Raw genomic sequence first — 14,218 nt, forward strand, 5'->3', positions numbered from 1 at the left:
GCAAGTTTTCTGTCTGCCTGCCTTGTGATTAGCGGCTTAAGTCCAACATGCTTTGTCAGGCGGCCTTAGAGGAATTCCTTAAAAAAAATAAATAAATAAAAAAAATTTTAAATTGTTTGTGTAAGTATTAGAGTGGGCTTTTTTTTTCTTTTCTTTTTTTTTACTGCAACATATTGGTGGAGGGACAACACTTATGTTGCCATAAGTTGTCGTTTTTTGGTTGTTGTTTTTTTTTTAATTTTATTTCTCTTTTTCTTTTTTTTTTCTTCTTTTTTTCTCGCCAAGTACATGCTGCACACGGGACCTCGATTTATCGTCTCCTCCAAATACTACAGACGCTCAGTTTGATTTTCCAGTCAAGAAAGTAGGGCAGTGAACATTCTATGACGTAAAAGACGTCATGACGTAAAACTGGAAATGACGCAAGAGCCAGTCGTCATGGCTGAACGAAGGGTCAAGGCAGCTACAAAACGAACTTCGCAAGCTCAATGCTGCTGGAGAAAGGGCGAGCGATACTGGGGCATGAACCCAGACCCTCAAGGACACTGTATATCGGACGATAAGAGTTTGGCTTACACTTTGATCGTCTTGTCCTCAGTGACCTCTTCAGAGTTTTTGTCTTGCACACACACACACACACACATGCACGCACGCACACGCACGCACGCACGCACGCACACAACACACGCACACACACACACACACACACACGCATACACACGATTTAGGATTAAAAATGATAATAATGATAATAATAATGATAACATATATTGTACTTATATGGTTTCTCCAGTCAATGGGAAATCATTTACAGCTTAGTCTTTTGTGAAGGACTATGACTCTCAAACTAGGAGGCAAAATTGCACTGGCTTTTAGTGCTGCAGCCTTGTGGGCTAGTTGGCCTTTGGGAACTATCCCAACGCCAGCTGTCCTAAAACCCTCTTGGCTGAGAGAGTGGGGATGTAACTTGGGCAAGACACTCTCCACTATAATCAAATTCTAGCCCAAATAGTCGGAACTGCAGTTGCCTCCTCTGCTGTTCTGATGGTCATAGTCGGACACGACTGACTATCATATATATATTGTATAATATTCCTTGTGATCCTGGTACAGTTGGTAATAAAGACAGGAAGCAGAGGTAAATATGGCTGATCCTTTTGCAGGATTTTTCTTTTTTTTTTTTTTTTTAAAGGGAAAACAGGCGTGCTTTACGGATAGCACGTGTTTTGCGAACTCTCTCGACAATGTTCTGAGCTGTGGTGCGATGAGAAGTGAAACTGAGAGCATGCGCAGACAGGAATCGTAGGGATTTTTTTTTTAAAGACGATGGGTTAGCTGTCTGAGTGAACCACGTGTGTCTTGAATACGAGGATGACTTACCCTTCAAGGTAATCTGTACCCGCAGGTCCCAACCATGTCAAAGATAACTTGCCTGAAGGCAAAATGAATTTTGTCTTGAAAACGGCTCCAGGTGGGGTTCTACCCGTACCAGGGCGACTGTCTACCCGAGGTGCCGGCTGGCAGGCCCTGCAAGACGCTGGGGCAGTGCGTGCCTCACGCAGAGTGCTCCAGCAGCGCGGGGGGCCTGTGCCAGTGCCAGGACGACTACTACGTGCGCGACGGCGCGTGCGTGAAGCGGATCCTCGTGCAGCGTTACTGCTCCAGTGAGGGCCAGTGCGTGGAGCACGCTGAGTGCTCGGAGCGCACGGGCACGTGCGAGTGTGACGAGGGCTTCTACCACTACAATGGCCAGTGTCTGCAGCGTGTACCAGCTGGTAAGGAGTGTGTGTGTGTGTGTGTGTGTGTGTGTATACATATGTATGTGTCCGTCTGTCTGCTGTTTTTTGTTTTGTTGTTGTTGTTTTATACACTGTGCCTGAATGAGTATGATGAGTTTGCCACAGCTGGGGGTGTGTGTGCAGGAATACTATGACCCAAATTGTTTATGGAGAAATTGGTATTTATCCAATTAGTGTGTTAGTGAAAATGAGATTTGTTCGATTTTTGGACCAGCTTAGTGATATCAAACACAGAAAAAATATTCTGGGAAAATATATTTGATATTGCTTGATGTATATCGAAATGGTATTTATTCTTCAAAATGGATGAGTTGTATCAGACAAATTTTAATAGAAACAGGGTATGACTGTGTTTGGGATGCTCATTTCTTCTTTGAGAGGGAATCTTTCTGAAAGAATGTCAACATTGGTTTCAGAGATAGTTTTCAAAATCTATGGAGACATGCTCTAGAGGCGAGTAGTAAATGTTTGTTTTATCAAAATTTCAAAAGCGGATTTGGTAGAGAAAAATATATGTCAAATGCCTGATAATTACGTTATCAGCTTTTTTAGATTTCGAAGTAGTAATCATAAGCTGGAAATAGAAACAGGGAGACACAAAGGCATACCATGAGAGTTACGGCTTTGTAAGGTTTGTAACATGTCTGTGATTGGGGATGAGTTTCATTTTATAATGGAATGTCCCAATTACGATCAAATACGAAATAGATATGTTCCTAAAAAATATTTGTCTCCAAAATCGGTTTTTGATTTTTATAATATGCTCAAAGGAAGCAAAAAATTCATTTTAGCTGTAAGATGATTAGATTTGCAAATGTTGCCCAGCTACACTTTTGGAGTTAAAAGACATGTGTGTTTCTTCAACTTTTATGTGACATTGTTGTGTATCTGGAAATATTTGTTCTGGGCACGAAAACATTATTTTGCAGTAATCCTCCATACTCCAATAGGAGTGAAAGGATGATTAAAACTTGAAACTTGTGTGTCTGTGTTTCTGCCTGCCGGTTTTGTGTGTGTGTGTGTGTGTGTGTGCGTGTTTTCTTGGATGCACCATGCCTGCGTGCATACGGTGAGTTTGCCAATGTCGTTGGTGTGTGGGGTGGTGTTTGGGGAGTTGGGGGGGGGGGGGGGGCGGGAGAGGGTTGTTTGTGTGTGGATTGTTCAAATACTGTTGTGTATAATGTTTGTGTGCATGTGCATCGCCGCTGTACGAGTGTGCGGTGTGGCGAGTTGTAACAGCAGTTTTCAGTTGTCATTAATTTGCATTGTCGTTGATTCTGATTTTTTTTGATTTTTTTTTTTTTACGATTTCCATGTCCTTGAAAGGTTTACGAGATTGAATGCACGCTGGAGTCTTTGGTATCTTTCCTAAAGACATGGATTGTATAATGATTATGTCAGGAAACAAACTCACTGATAACATCTGCCTCTGGCGTGGAGAGGGGTTGTAGCATAACGGGTCAGGCCTTGGATTTGTGATCCAGTGTTCACCAGTGACCAAGGTTCGATGTTTCCTATCGGTATGGTGATGGACTTGTGATCCAGTGTTCACCAGTGACCAAGGTTCGATGTTTCCTATCGGTATGGTGATGGACCTGTGATCCAGTGTTCACCAGTGACCAAGGTTCGATGTTTCCTATCGGTATGGTGATGGACTTGTGATCCAGTGTTCACCAGTGACCAAGGTTCGATGTTTCCTATCGGTATGGTGATGGACTTGTGATCCAGTGTTCACCAGTGACCAAGGTTCGATGTTTCCTATCGGTATGGTGATGGACTTGTGATCCAGTGTTCACCAGTGACCAAGGTTCGATGTTTCCTATCGGTATGGTGATGGACTTGTGATCCAGTGCCATTGGTCATGGTTCGATGCTTCATTTTCGGTATGGTGTTCGATGGGAATGTTGAGGGTTGGCGAGGGTGAGGGGGGGGGGAATAATAATAATAATAATAATAATAATAATAATAATATACTTATATAGCACACTATCCAGAAATCTGCTCTATGTGCTTTACAAAAACCGCTTTTTTGATAAATAAAACATTCTATCTATGTTACATACACACACCAAATGTGCCACCACCACACACACACGCACGCACGCACGCACGCACGCACGCACACACACTGCATACATACATTTTAACATACATGTGTATCTAACAGCTACCCTAACACATACACACACATAGGCAGGCACATACTTACATAAACACACGCACACACAATACACCATTCATATACATGCATGTAGTTGTGGGCCTGCCACAACTGACTTATTGCTGAGGCAAAAGGTGAGTTTTGAGACGAGATTTAAAAGATGCGAGGGAATCAGAATGACGGGGGTTATCAGGGAGCTTGTTCCACGTCTTTGGCGATTGAAAAGAAAACGATCTGTGTCCATAGGTCTTACTTCTGACGTGAGGTATCCTGAGAAGTCGGAGTATCAGAGGAAGAACGGAGCTGGCGAGACGGGGTATAGATACGGATGAGTTCAGAAAGATACTGAATGTAGAGATATGCTACCTTTCACCTTTTACCCTTTGAACCCTGTGACAGGCAAGCAGTGCACGGGGCTGGGCCAGTGCGTGGACCACGCGGAGTGCTCCTCGGACACGTACGGCCTGTGCGTCTGTGAGCGCGGCCACTTCAACAAGCAGGGTCGCTGCTCCTCCCTGGCGGAACCTGGCTCTCCCTGCACCGGTAAGGAGCAGTGCGTGCCCAACACCATCTGCTTCAAAACCTGCATCTGCCAGGTGAGGCGTGGACAGGAGTCGGGGGGGGGGGCGGCGTGGGGGGGGGGGGGTGGGGGCGGGAGGAGGAGAATGACGATGGGGTAGGGAACAAGGAGAGACCTCTGACTCCGGGTTTTTATGTATCGTGGGTCAGTCGTGTCCGACTATGACCATCAGAACAGCAGAGGAGGTAACTGCTGTTCCGACCATCTGGGCTAGAATTTGATTATACAGGAGAGAGTTGTCCTGCCCAAGTTGCACCCCTCACTCTCTCGGCCAAGAGGGTTTTAGGACAGTCTGCGATGGGGATGGTTCCCAAAGGCCAACTAGCCCCCAAGGCTTCAGCACTAAGAGCCGGTTCAACATTGCCTCCTAGTTTTGAGAGTCATAGTCCTTCACAAAAGACTAAGCTGTAAATGACTTCCTCACTGCAATGGAGAAGCCATTGATCATACAGTTTTCACTTTGCTGTTGGTCCAACTGTAAGCTTATGTCAATCTGTTATGTATACCGTCGGTTTACTGGCAGACCAAAGGACCAGTGGATACGAGAACGTTCTGAAGCACTGGAAAAGTCTCTGTTTGAATGGTTTGCTGATTAGGCCAAAGGCCCATTTCAGTGAATGAGCACTTAGACTCAGAAATTAGAAGAGAGAGGGACACACACACACACACACACACACACACACACACACACGCACACACACACGCACACACACACACACACGCACACACACACACATAGGGAGGGTGGGGGAGACAGACACAAAGAGAAACTGATTTTAGGATGAGGATACGTTGAACAGCCTCAGTTATAACAAAACATTGCTCAAATCCATGAAGACAGATGCAGGATCACGTGCAGGATATTTTTTTTTAAATGCCCGAACAAATTACCATAATGGATGTGATCGTCTCACTCAGCGACAGGAGAAATGCGGAGGAGGAGAAGAAGAAAAAAAAACACAAAAAACGACAACGTGACTTCAGAAATGCTTCTGACGTCTTGAGAAGTGATCTGTGGATGCCCTACTCCCTGTACCTTCCGCATTCCATCCCTATCTTCTTCTTCTTCTGCGTTCACTCGTATGCACACGAGTGGGCTTTTACGTGTATGACCGTTTTTACCCCGCCATGTAGGCAGCCATACTCCGTTTTCGGGGGTGTGCATGCTGGGTATGTTCTTGTTTCCATAACCCATTTCGCTGACATGGATTACAGGATCTTTAACGTGCGTATTTGATCTTCTGCTTGCATATACACACGAAGGGGGTTCAGGCACTAGCAGGTTGACCTGGGAGATCGTAAAAATCTCCACCCTTTACCCACCAGGCGCCGTCACCGTGATTCGAACCCGGGACCCTCAGATTGACAGTCCAACGCTTTAACCACTCGGCTATTGCGCCCGTCTCATCCCTGATCAGACTCTTTGAAAAATACATTTTCCAGTTCCCGCCCTCAAGCAGTTGACTAGGCTGTACGGTTCATTGTCTGAACTCCCCCTCCCCCTCCCCTCCCCCCAACTGGATTGAACCAGGGATGTCATATGACTTCTATTCTATAACAGGCACTGTCTTCACCGACACAAATTATTGAGCAAGATTGCGAACAAGGCAAACGAGTAAATGAAAGGTTATTTGTCATTACTCGTTTTAGTCATTCATATGTAATTTTATATTTACTCCTTTTTTTTCTTTTCTTTTTTTTTTACTTTGGAGGTAATTTGTTGTTTTTGTTTGTAAATCAGTCAGTCGTTACTTAGTTATTGATTGGTTGACTGGTTAATCCTCGGACTGGTTCGCTGGTCAGTTTCTGGGCTTGGCAGGGGTGCGCGTATATGCTTCTTCCTAATTACTCAATCACTCGGTAAGGTGGCTGGCAAGTTGGTTGATTGTTTTGTTGCTGCTTCTTCTTAATTACTCAGTTACTTGTAGATGTTATAAGTGGTTGGCATGATAGCTGGTTGTTTTGTTGTAGTTTTTTGTGTTTGATTTTACAGTTTATACCCTACATATATCGTTCCTTCATTTTATTGACTCACTTGTGTAAACAAAGTGAGTCTATGTTTTAACCCGGTGTTCGGTTGTCTGTGTGTGTGTGTGTGTGTGTCCGTGTGTCTGTGTGTCCGTGGTAAACTTTAACATTGACATTTTCTCTGCAAATACGTTGTCAGTTGACACCAAATTTGGCATAAAAAATAGGAAAAATTCAGTTCTTTCCAGTCATCTTGTTTAAAACAATATTGCACCTCTGGGATGGGCACACAAAAATAAAAAAGAAGCCTAATTATATGCAAACTGCATTTACTGTTATATTTATATTTTTTGTATTCTCTAAACTTGGCATTTTGACCTCTTATTCTGACACAACAACAAGAGGAGTCATTATTATTATTTTTTGTTCAAACAGGAACTTCTTTTGCTGAGCATGGAATTTTTATTTATTTTGCAAACGTTTTGGTGCAGATGGTTAAAAAAGGGAAATTACTCTGTAATTAATGCTAGGGGACTTAATTTATCACAAGTGAGTCTTGAAGGCCTTGCCTCTCCTGTATCTCTTTTCTCTTTCTTTGTTTCTTTCTTTCATTCTTTTGTAGTTTTTTGTGTTTGATTTTACAGTTTACACCCTACATATATACATCGTTCCTTCATTTTATATCTCTTTTCTCTTTCTTTGTTTCTTTCTTTCATTCTTTTGTAGTTTTTTGTGTTTGATTTTACAGTTTACACCCTACATATATACATCGTTCCTTCATTTTATATCTCTTTTCTCTTTCTTTGTTTCTTTCTTTCATTCTTTTGTAGTTTTTTGTGTTTGATTTTACAGTTTACACCCTACATATATACATCGTTCCTTCATTTTATATCTCTTTTCTCTTTCTTTGTTTCTTTCTTTCATTCTTGTGACTACACACACACACGGATCTGGCCCCAAGTATCTTTCTGAACTCATCCATATCTATACCCCGTCTCGCCAGCTCCGTTCTTCCTCTGATACTCGACTTCTCAGGATACCTCACGTTAGAAGTAAGACCTATGGACGCAGATCGTTTTCTTTTCAATCGCCAAAGACGTGGAACAAGCTCCCTGATAACCTCCGTCATTCTGATTCCCTCGCATCTTTTAAATCTCGTCTCAAAACTCACCTTTTCCCTCAGCAATAAGTTCAGTTGTGGCAGGTCCACTTCCTTTGCGTTAGCTGTGCTTGACTATGTGTGTATACATATGTATGTGTACATAACTACATGCATATATATGAATGTGTATTGTGTGTGCGTGTGTTTATGTAAGTTTGTGCCTGCCTATGTGTGCGTATGTGTTAGGGTAGCTGTTAGATACACATGTATGTTAAAATGTATGTATGCAGCGTGTGTGTGTGTGTGTGTGTGTGTGTGTGTGTGTGTGTGTGTGTAGTCACATTTTGGTGTGTGTATGTAACATAGATATGATGTAGTATGTTAACAAAAGCGTTTTTGTAAAGCACCTAGAGCAGATTTCTGGATAGTGTGCTATATAAGTATCCATTATTATTATTATTATTATTCTTTCGTGTTACCTCTTCAGGAGGATTTCTACAAGGAGAATGGAACGTGCCACGAACGGAGACCTGTGGGGGAGGGCTGTAGCTATGACGACCAGTGTGTCAAGTACGCTGTCTGCTCCTCGGAGGTGGCCGGTGTCTGCGTCTGTCAGCCCGGCTTCTATGAGGAGGACTCGCTGTGTGGGGGACGTAAGTTGTTGGCAAGGGAGGGAGAATGAATGAATGAATGGATGAATGAATGTTGTTGTTTTTCATGTAGGATGCACCTGTCAAAAAAAAACCACCCCCATCGTCCATTCTCAGTCTTTATCACCGCCCACAGCACACACCCACACCCACACACATACATACACACACACACGTCTCATTTATCTGCAGGTGCTTTGGTGGGAGATCTCTGCTCTACCACTGGTCACTTCTTAACATCACTCTTTCAGCATCTGCACCTGTCAAGAAAACACCCCCACCATCCGTTTTTAGTCTTTGTCAAACTCCAGACTCCACACACTCACACACACACACACACACACACACACACACAAACACACGCACGTCTCATTTATCTGCAGGTGTTTTGGTGGGAGATCTCTGCTCTACCATTGGTCACTTCTTAATGTCACTCTTTCAGCAGCTGCACCCGTCAAGAAAACACCCCCACCATCCATTCTTAGTCTTCATCAAACCCCAGACTACACACACACACACACGCACACGCACGCACACACACACACACACACACACACACACACACACGCACGCACGCACACACACACACACACACACACACACACACACACACACACACACACACACGTCTCATTTTTCTGCAGGCGTTTTGGTGGGAGATCTCTGCTCTGCCATTGGTGAGTTCTTCAACATCTCTCTTACATCATTTGCACCTGTCAAAAAAAAACCCAGCCCTATCATCCATTCTCAGTCTTTATCAAACCCACAGCTCTTACAGACATTACGCCCCACCCTCCCTCACCCCACCCCTCCCACACGCCTCATTTTTTGCAGGTGTTTTGGTGGGAGATCTCTGCTCTACCATTGGTCACTTCTTAACATCACTCTTTCAGCATCTGCACCCGTCAAGAAAACACCCGCACCATCCATTCTTAGTCTTTGTCAAACTCCAGACTACACACACACACACACACACACACACACACACACACACATACACATACACGAGAGCGCACGCGCACACACAAACACGCACCAAACCCACACACGCACACACAACACACACGTACGCACGTGCGCGCACACACACACACACACACACACACACACACACACACACACGTGTGCACGTCATTAATCTGTCTGCTTACTTTATTATTATAATTATTATTATTATTATTATTAATGTTGTTGTTGTATTGTTGTTGTTATTATTGTTGTTATTTATTAATTCATTTTCATTTCTTTATTATAATATATTTATTGTTATTTTCTAAAATTTTTTAACCATTTACTCATTAACTTAATATTGTATCCATTCATTTGTTTATGCTCCCGCCGCCACCACCCCCCCCCCCCCCCCCGCCCCCTTTCCCATCCCCATCCCCCCGCCTTTGTTTTTTTTTTTTTTTACCTCTCAAGGCCTGACAAAGCGCGTTGGGTTTCGCTTTCGCTGCTGGTCACGTCAGGCATCTGCTTGGCAGACGTGGTGTAGCGTAGAATGTATGGATTTGTCCGAAGGCAGAGTGACGCCTCCTTGAGCAACTGAACTGAACTGAACCTGAACAGAACTGAACTGAACTGAGCTGAACCGGAACTGAACTGAACCGAACTTAACCTGAACTTGACCTGAACTGAACTGAAACGAACCGAACCTGAACTTGAACCGAACCGAACTTGAACTGAACCGAACCGAACCTGAACTTGAACCGAACCGAACTTGAACTGAACCGAACCGAACTTGAACTGAACCGAACCGAACCGAACCTGAACTGAACCGAACCGAACCAAACCCGAACTGAACCGAACCTGAACTGAACCGAACTGAACCCGAACCGAACCTGAACTGAACCGAACCTGAACTGAACTGAACCGAACCGAACCTGAACCGAACCAAACCTGAACCTGAACCGAACCCGAACCGAACCCGAACCTGAACCCGAACCAGAACTTGAACCTGAACCCGAACCCGAACCTGAACCTGAACCTGAACCTCGTTGTTGCAGGCGTCTTGGCGGGCGACGCTTGCTCCACCATCGGTCAGTGCGTGGTGCACGCGGAGTGCTCTGACGCGGAGGGCGGGACGTGCGAGTGCCGGAAGGGCCACTTCCGGAAGCTGGGCAAGTGCACGAGGAAGAAGCCGCCCGGCCAGGGCTGCGACTCCAGCGGCGACGAGTGCGTGGACGACGCCGAGTGCTCTTCCGAGACCGGGCTGTGTGCGTGCGGCCGTGGCTTGTTCGCGGCCGGGTTCGAGTGCCACCCTCTGATTGACGCTGGTGAGACGTTTGGTTTTTCGCTGTTGTGTCGTGTTATCTTGTCTTGTGTCGTGTTGTATTTGTAGTGTGTTGTAGGTGTATTGTGTTTTATTCTGTTGTGTTGTGTTGTGTCGTGTCGTGTTGTGTCGTGTTGTGTTGTGTTGTGTTGTCGGTGTATTGTGTTTTATTCTGTTGTGTTGTGTTGTGTTGTAGGTGTATTGTGTTTTATTCTGTTGTGTTCTGTCGTGTTGTGTTGTGTTGTCTTGTGTCGTGTTGTATTTGTATTGTGTTGTAGGTGTATTGTGTTTTATTCTGTTGTGTCGTGTTGTGTTGTGTGGTGTTGTGTTGTAGGTGTATTGTGTTTTATTCTGTTGTGTCGTGTTGTGTTGTGTTGTGTTGTGTTGTAGGTGTATTGTGTTTTATTCTGTTGTGTCGTGTTGTGTTGTGTTGTGTTGTGTTGTAGGTGCATTGTGTTTTATTCTGTTGTGTTGTGTTGTGTTGTAGGTGCATTGTGTTTTATTCTGTTGTGTTGTGTCGTGTTGTGTTGTGTTGTCTTGTGTCGTGTTGAATTTGTAGTGTGTTGTAGGTGTATTGTGTTTTATTCCGTTGTGTCGTGTTGTGTTGTGTGGTGTTGTAGGTGCATTGTGTTTTATTCTGTTGTGTCGTGTTGTGTCGTGTTGTGTTGTGTTGTGTTGTAGGTGTACTGTGTTTTATTCTGTTGTGTCGTGTTGTGTTGTGTTGTGTCGTGTTGTGTTGTGTTGTGTTGTAGGTGTATTGTGTTTTATTCTGTTGTGTTGTGTCGTGTTGTGTTGTGTTGTCTTGTGTCGTGTTGTGTTGTGTCGTGTTGTGTTGTGTTGTGTTGTGTTGTAGGTGTACTGTGTTTTATTCTGTTGTGTCGTGTTGTGTCGTGTTGTGTTGTGTTGTAGGTGTATTGTGTTTTATTCTGTTGTGTCGTGTTGTGTTGTGTTGTGTTGTAGGTGCATTGTGTTTTATTCTGTTGTGTCGTGTTGTGTCGTGTTGTGTTGTGTTGTAGGTGTATTGTGTTTTATTCTGTTGTGTCGTGTTGTGTTGTGTTGTGTTGTGTTGTAGGTGCATTGTGTTTTATTCTGTTGTGTCGTGTTGTGTCGTGTTGTGTTGTGTTGTAGGTGTATTGTGTTTTATTCTGTTGTGTCGTGTTGTGTTGTGTTGTGTTGTAGGTGCATTGTGTTTTATTCTGTTGTCTTGTGTTGTGTTGTAGGTGTATTGTGTTTTATTCTGTTGTGTCGTGTTGTGTTGTGTTGTGTTGTGTTGTAGGTGTATTGTGTTTTATTATGTTGTGTTGTGTTGTGTCGTGTTCTGTCATGTCGTGTTGTAGGTGCATTGTGTTTTATTCTGTTGTATTGTGTCGTTTTGTATTGCATCGTTTTGTGTTTGGTTGCATTGCAGTTTAGTGTGTTGTGTTGTGTTGTGTCGTGCTGTGTTGTGTTGTGTTGTGTTGTTTTTTTTGTATTGTGTTGTAGTATCTGTATTGTATTGTAGCTGTGTAGCATTATGGTGAATTGTATTGTTTTATATTGTGTTACAATGTAGATTGATGTAAGTTTACATTTGGACCAACAGCAAAATGAGAGCTGTATTATCAATGGTTTCTCCAGTCAATGGGAAACCATTTACAGCTTAGTCTTTTGTGAAGGACTATGACTCTCAAACTAGGAGGCAAAACTGCACTGGCTCTTAGTGCTGCAGCCTTGCGGGCTAGTTGGCCTTTGGGAACCATCCCCAACGCCGACTGTCCTAAAACCCTCTTGGCCGAGAGAGTGGGGATGTAACTTGGGCAAGACACTTTTCCACAATAATCAAATTCTAGCCCAAATAGTCGGAACAGCAGTTGCCTCCTCTGCTGTTCTGGTGGTCATAGTCGGACACGACTGACGACTATCATATAAAAAAAAATAATAATAATGTATAAATGTTCTCTTCCTGTCTCCCCCATCAGGTCAGCCGTGCACGGGACTGGGCCAGTGCGTGACCCACTCGGAGTGCACGTCCAACGATGGCGGCCTCTGCGACTGCTACCCGGGGTACTTCAACTACGGGGGCGTGTGCAGGGAGGTGCTGCCCGCGGGCTCCCCTTGCACGGCCTTCGGGCAGTGCGTGGCCAACGCCGAGTGCTCGACCGACGCGGGCGGCACATGCGACTGCAACGCTCTCTTCTACCGGCACAACGGGTCGTGCAATCCTGTCATCCCTGCCGGGCAGGCGTGCTTCAAGAAAGGTCTGTCTTCTTCTTCTTCTTGTGGACTTCTTTGTCAGGAGGAAGGTGGCAGAATGGTTAAGACGCTCAGCTGCCAATACAGAGAGTCCGTGAGGGTGTGGGTTCGAATCCCGCTCTCGCCCTTTCTCCTAAGTTTGACTGGAAAATCAAACTGAATGTCTAGTCTTTCGGATGAGACGATAAACCGAGGTCCCGTGTGCAGCACTGAAAAAGAACCCATGGCAACGAGAGTGTTGTCCTCTGGCGAAATTACGTAAAATGAAATCCACTTTCATAGGTACACAAATATGTAAGCATGCACTCAAGGCCTGACTAAGCGCGTTGGGTTATGCTGCTGGTCAGGCATCTGCTCAACAGATGTGGTGTAGCGTGTATGGATTTGTCCGAACGCAGTGACGCCTCCTTGAGAAACTGAAACTGAAACTGTGGACTGCAACTCCCACGTTCACTCGTATGTACACGAGTGGGCTTTTACGTGTATGACTGTCCCCCCCCACACCCCCACCCCCGCCATATAGGCAGCCATTCTCCGTTTTCGGAGGCTGAGCATGTTCTGGTTTCCCCTCACCCACCGAACGCTGAAATGGATTACAGGATCTTTAACGTGTGTATTAATTTTGATCTTGTGCTTGCCGTATACACACACACGAAGGGGGTTTAAGCACTAAGCAGGTCTGCATATGTGCTGACCTGGGAGATCGGAAAAATCTCCTTCCTTTACCCACCAGGTGCCGTCACCAAGATTCGAACCCGGGACCCTCAGATTGAAAGTCCAACGCTTTAACCACTCGGCTATTGCGTCCGTCCTAGAAAGGTCTGTGTATGGGCGTGTTCTGGTGGTAGTGGTGGTGGTGTGGGTGAGGTATTAGGGTGGGTGGTGTGGGTGAGGTATTCGGGTGGGTGGTGTGGGTGAGGTATTAGGGTGGGTGGTGTGGGTGAGGTATTCGGGTGGGTGGTGTGGGTGAGGTATTCGGGTGGGTGGTGTGGGGTGAGGTATTAGGGTGGGTGGTGTGGGTGAGGTATTCGGGTGGGTGGTGTGGGTGAGGTATTCGGGTGGGTGGTGTGGGTGAGGTATTAGGGTGGGTGGTGTGGGTGAGGTATTAGGGTGGGGTGGTGTGGGTGAGGTATTAGGGTGGGTGGTGTGGGTGAGGTATTAGGGTGGGTGGTGTGGGTGAGGTATTCGGGTGGGTGGTGTGGGTGAGGTATTAGGGTGGGTGGTGTGGGTGAGGTATTCGGGTGGGTGGTGTGGGTGAGGTATTAGGGTGGGTGGTGTGGGTGAGGTATTAGGGTGGGTGGTGTGGGTGAGGTATTCGGGTGGGTGGTGTGGGTGAGGTATTAGGGTGGGTGGTGTGGGGTGAGGTATTAGGGTGGGTGGTGTGGGTGAGGTATTCGGGTGGGTGGTGTGGGTGAGGTATTAGGGTGGGTGGTGTGGGTGAGGTATTCGGGTGG

At 45.3% G+C, this 14,218-nt stretch overlaps 1 protein-coding gene across 1 annotated transcript in view; it reads left to right on the plus strand.

Annotated features, from left to right (window-relative positions):
• Positions 1-14,218, plus strand: part of LOC143278022 (uncharacterized) — a 227,046-nt gene that overhangs the window by 199,449 nt on the left and 13,379 nt on the right. The window contains 5 exon segments of the mRNA XM_076583034.1: positions 1,472-1,775; positions 4,360-4,556; positions 8,098-8,263; positions 10,267-10,536; positions 12,491-12,769. Of these exon segments, the coding sequence (XP_076439149.1) occupies positions 1,472-1,775; positions 4,360-4,556; positions 8,098-8,263; positions 10,267-10,536; positions 12,491-12,769 (1,216 nt within the window).

This window comes from Babylonia areolata, chromosome 35, assembly GCF_041734735.1.
Source record: "Babylonia areolata isolate BAREFJ2019XMU chromosome 35, ASM4173473v1, whole genome shotgun sequence".
NCBI lineage: Eukaryota > Metazoa > Mollusca > Gastropoda > Neogastropoda > Buccinidae > Babylonia > Babylonia areolata.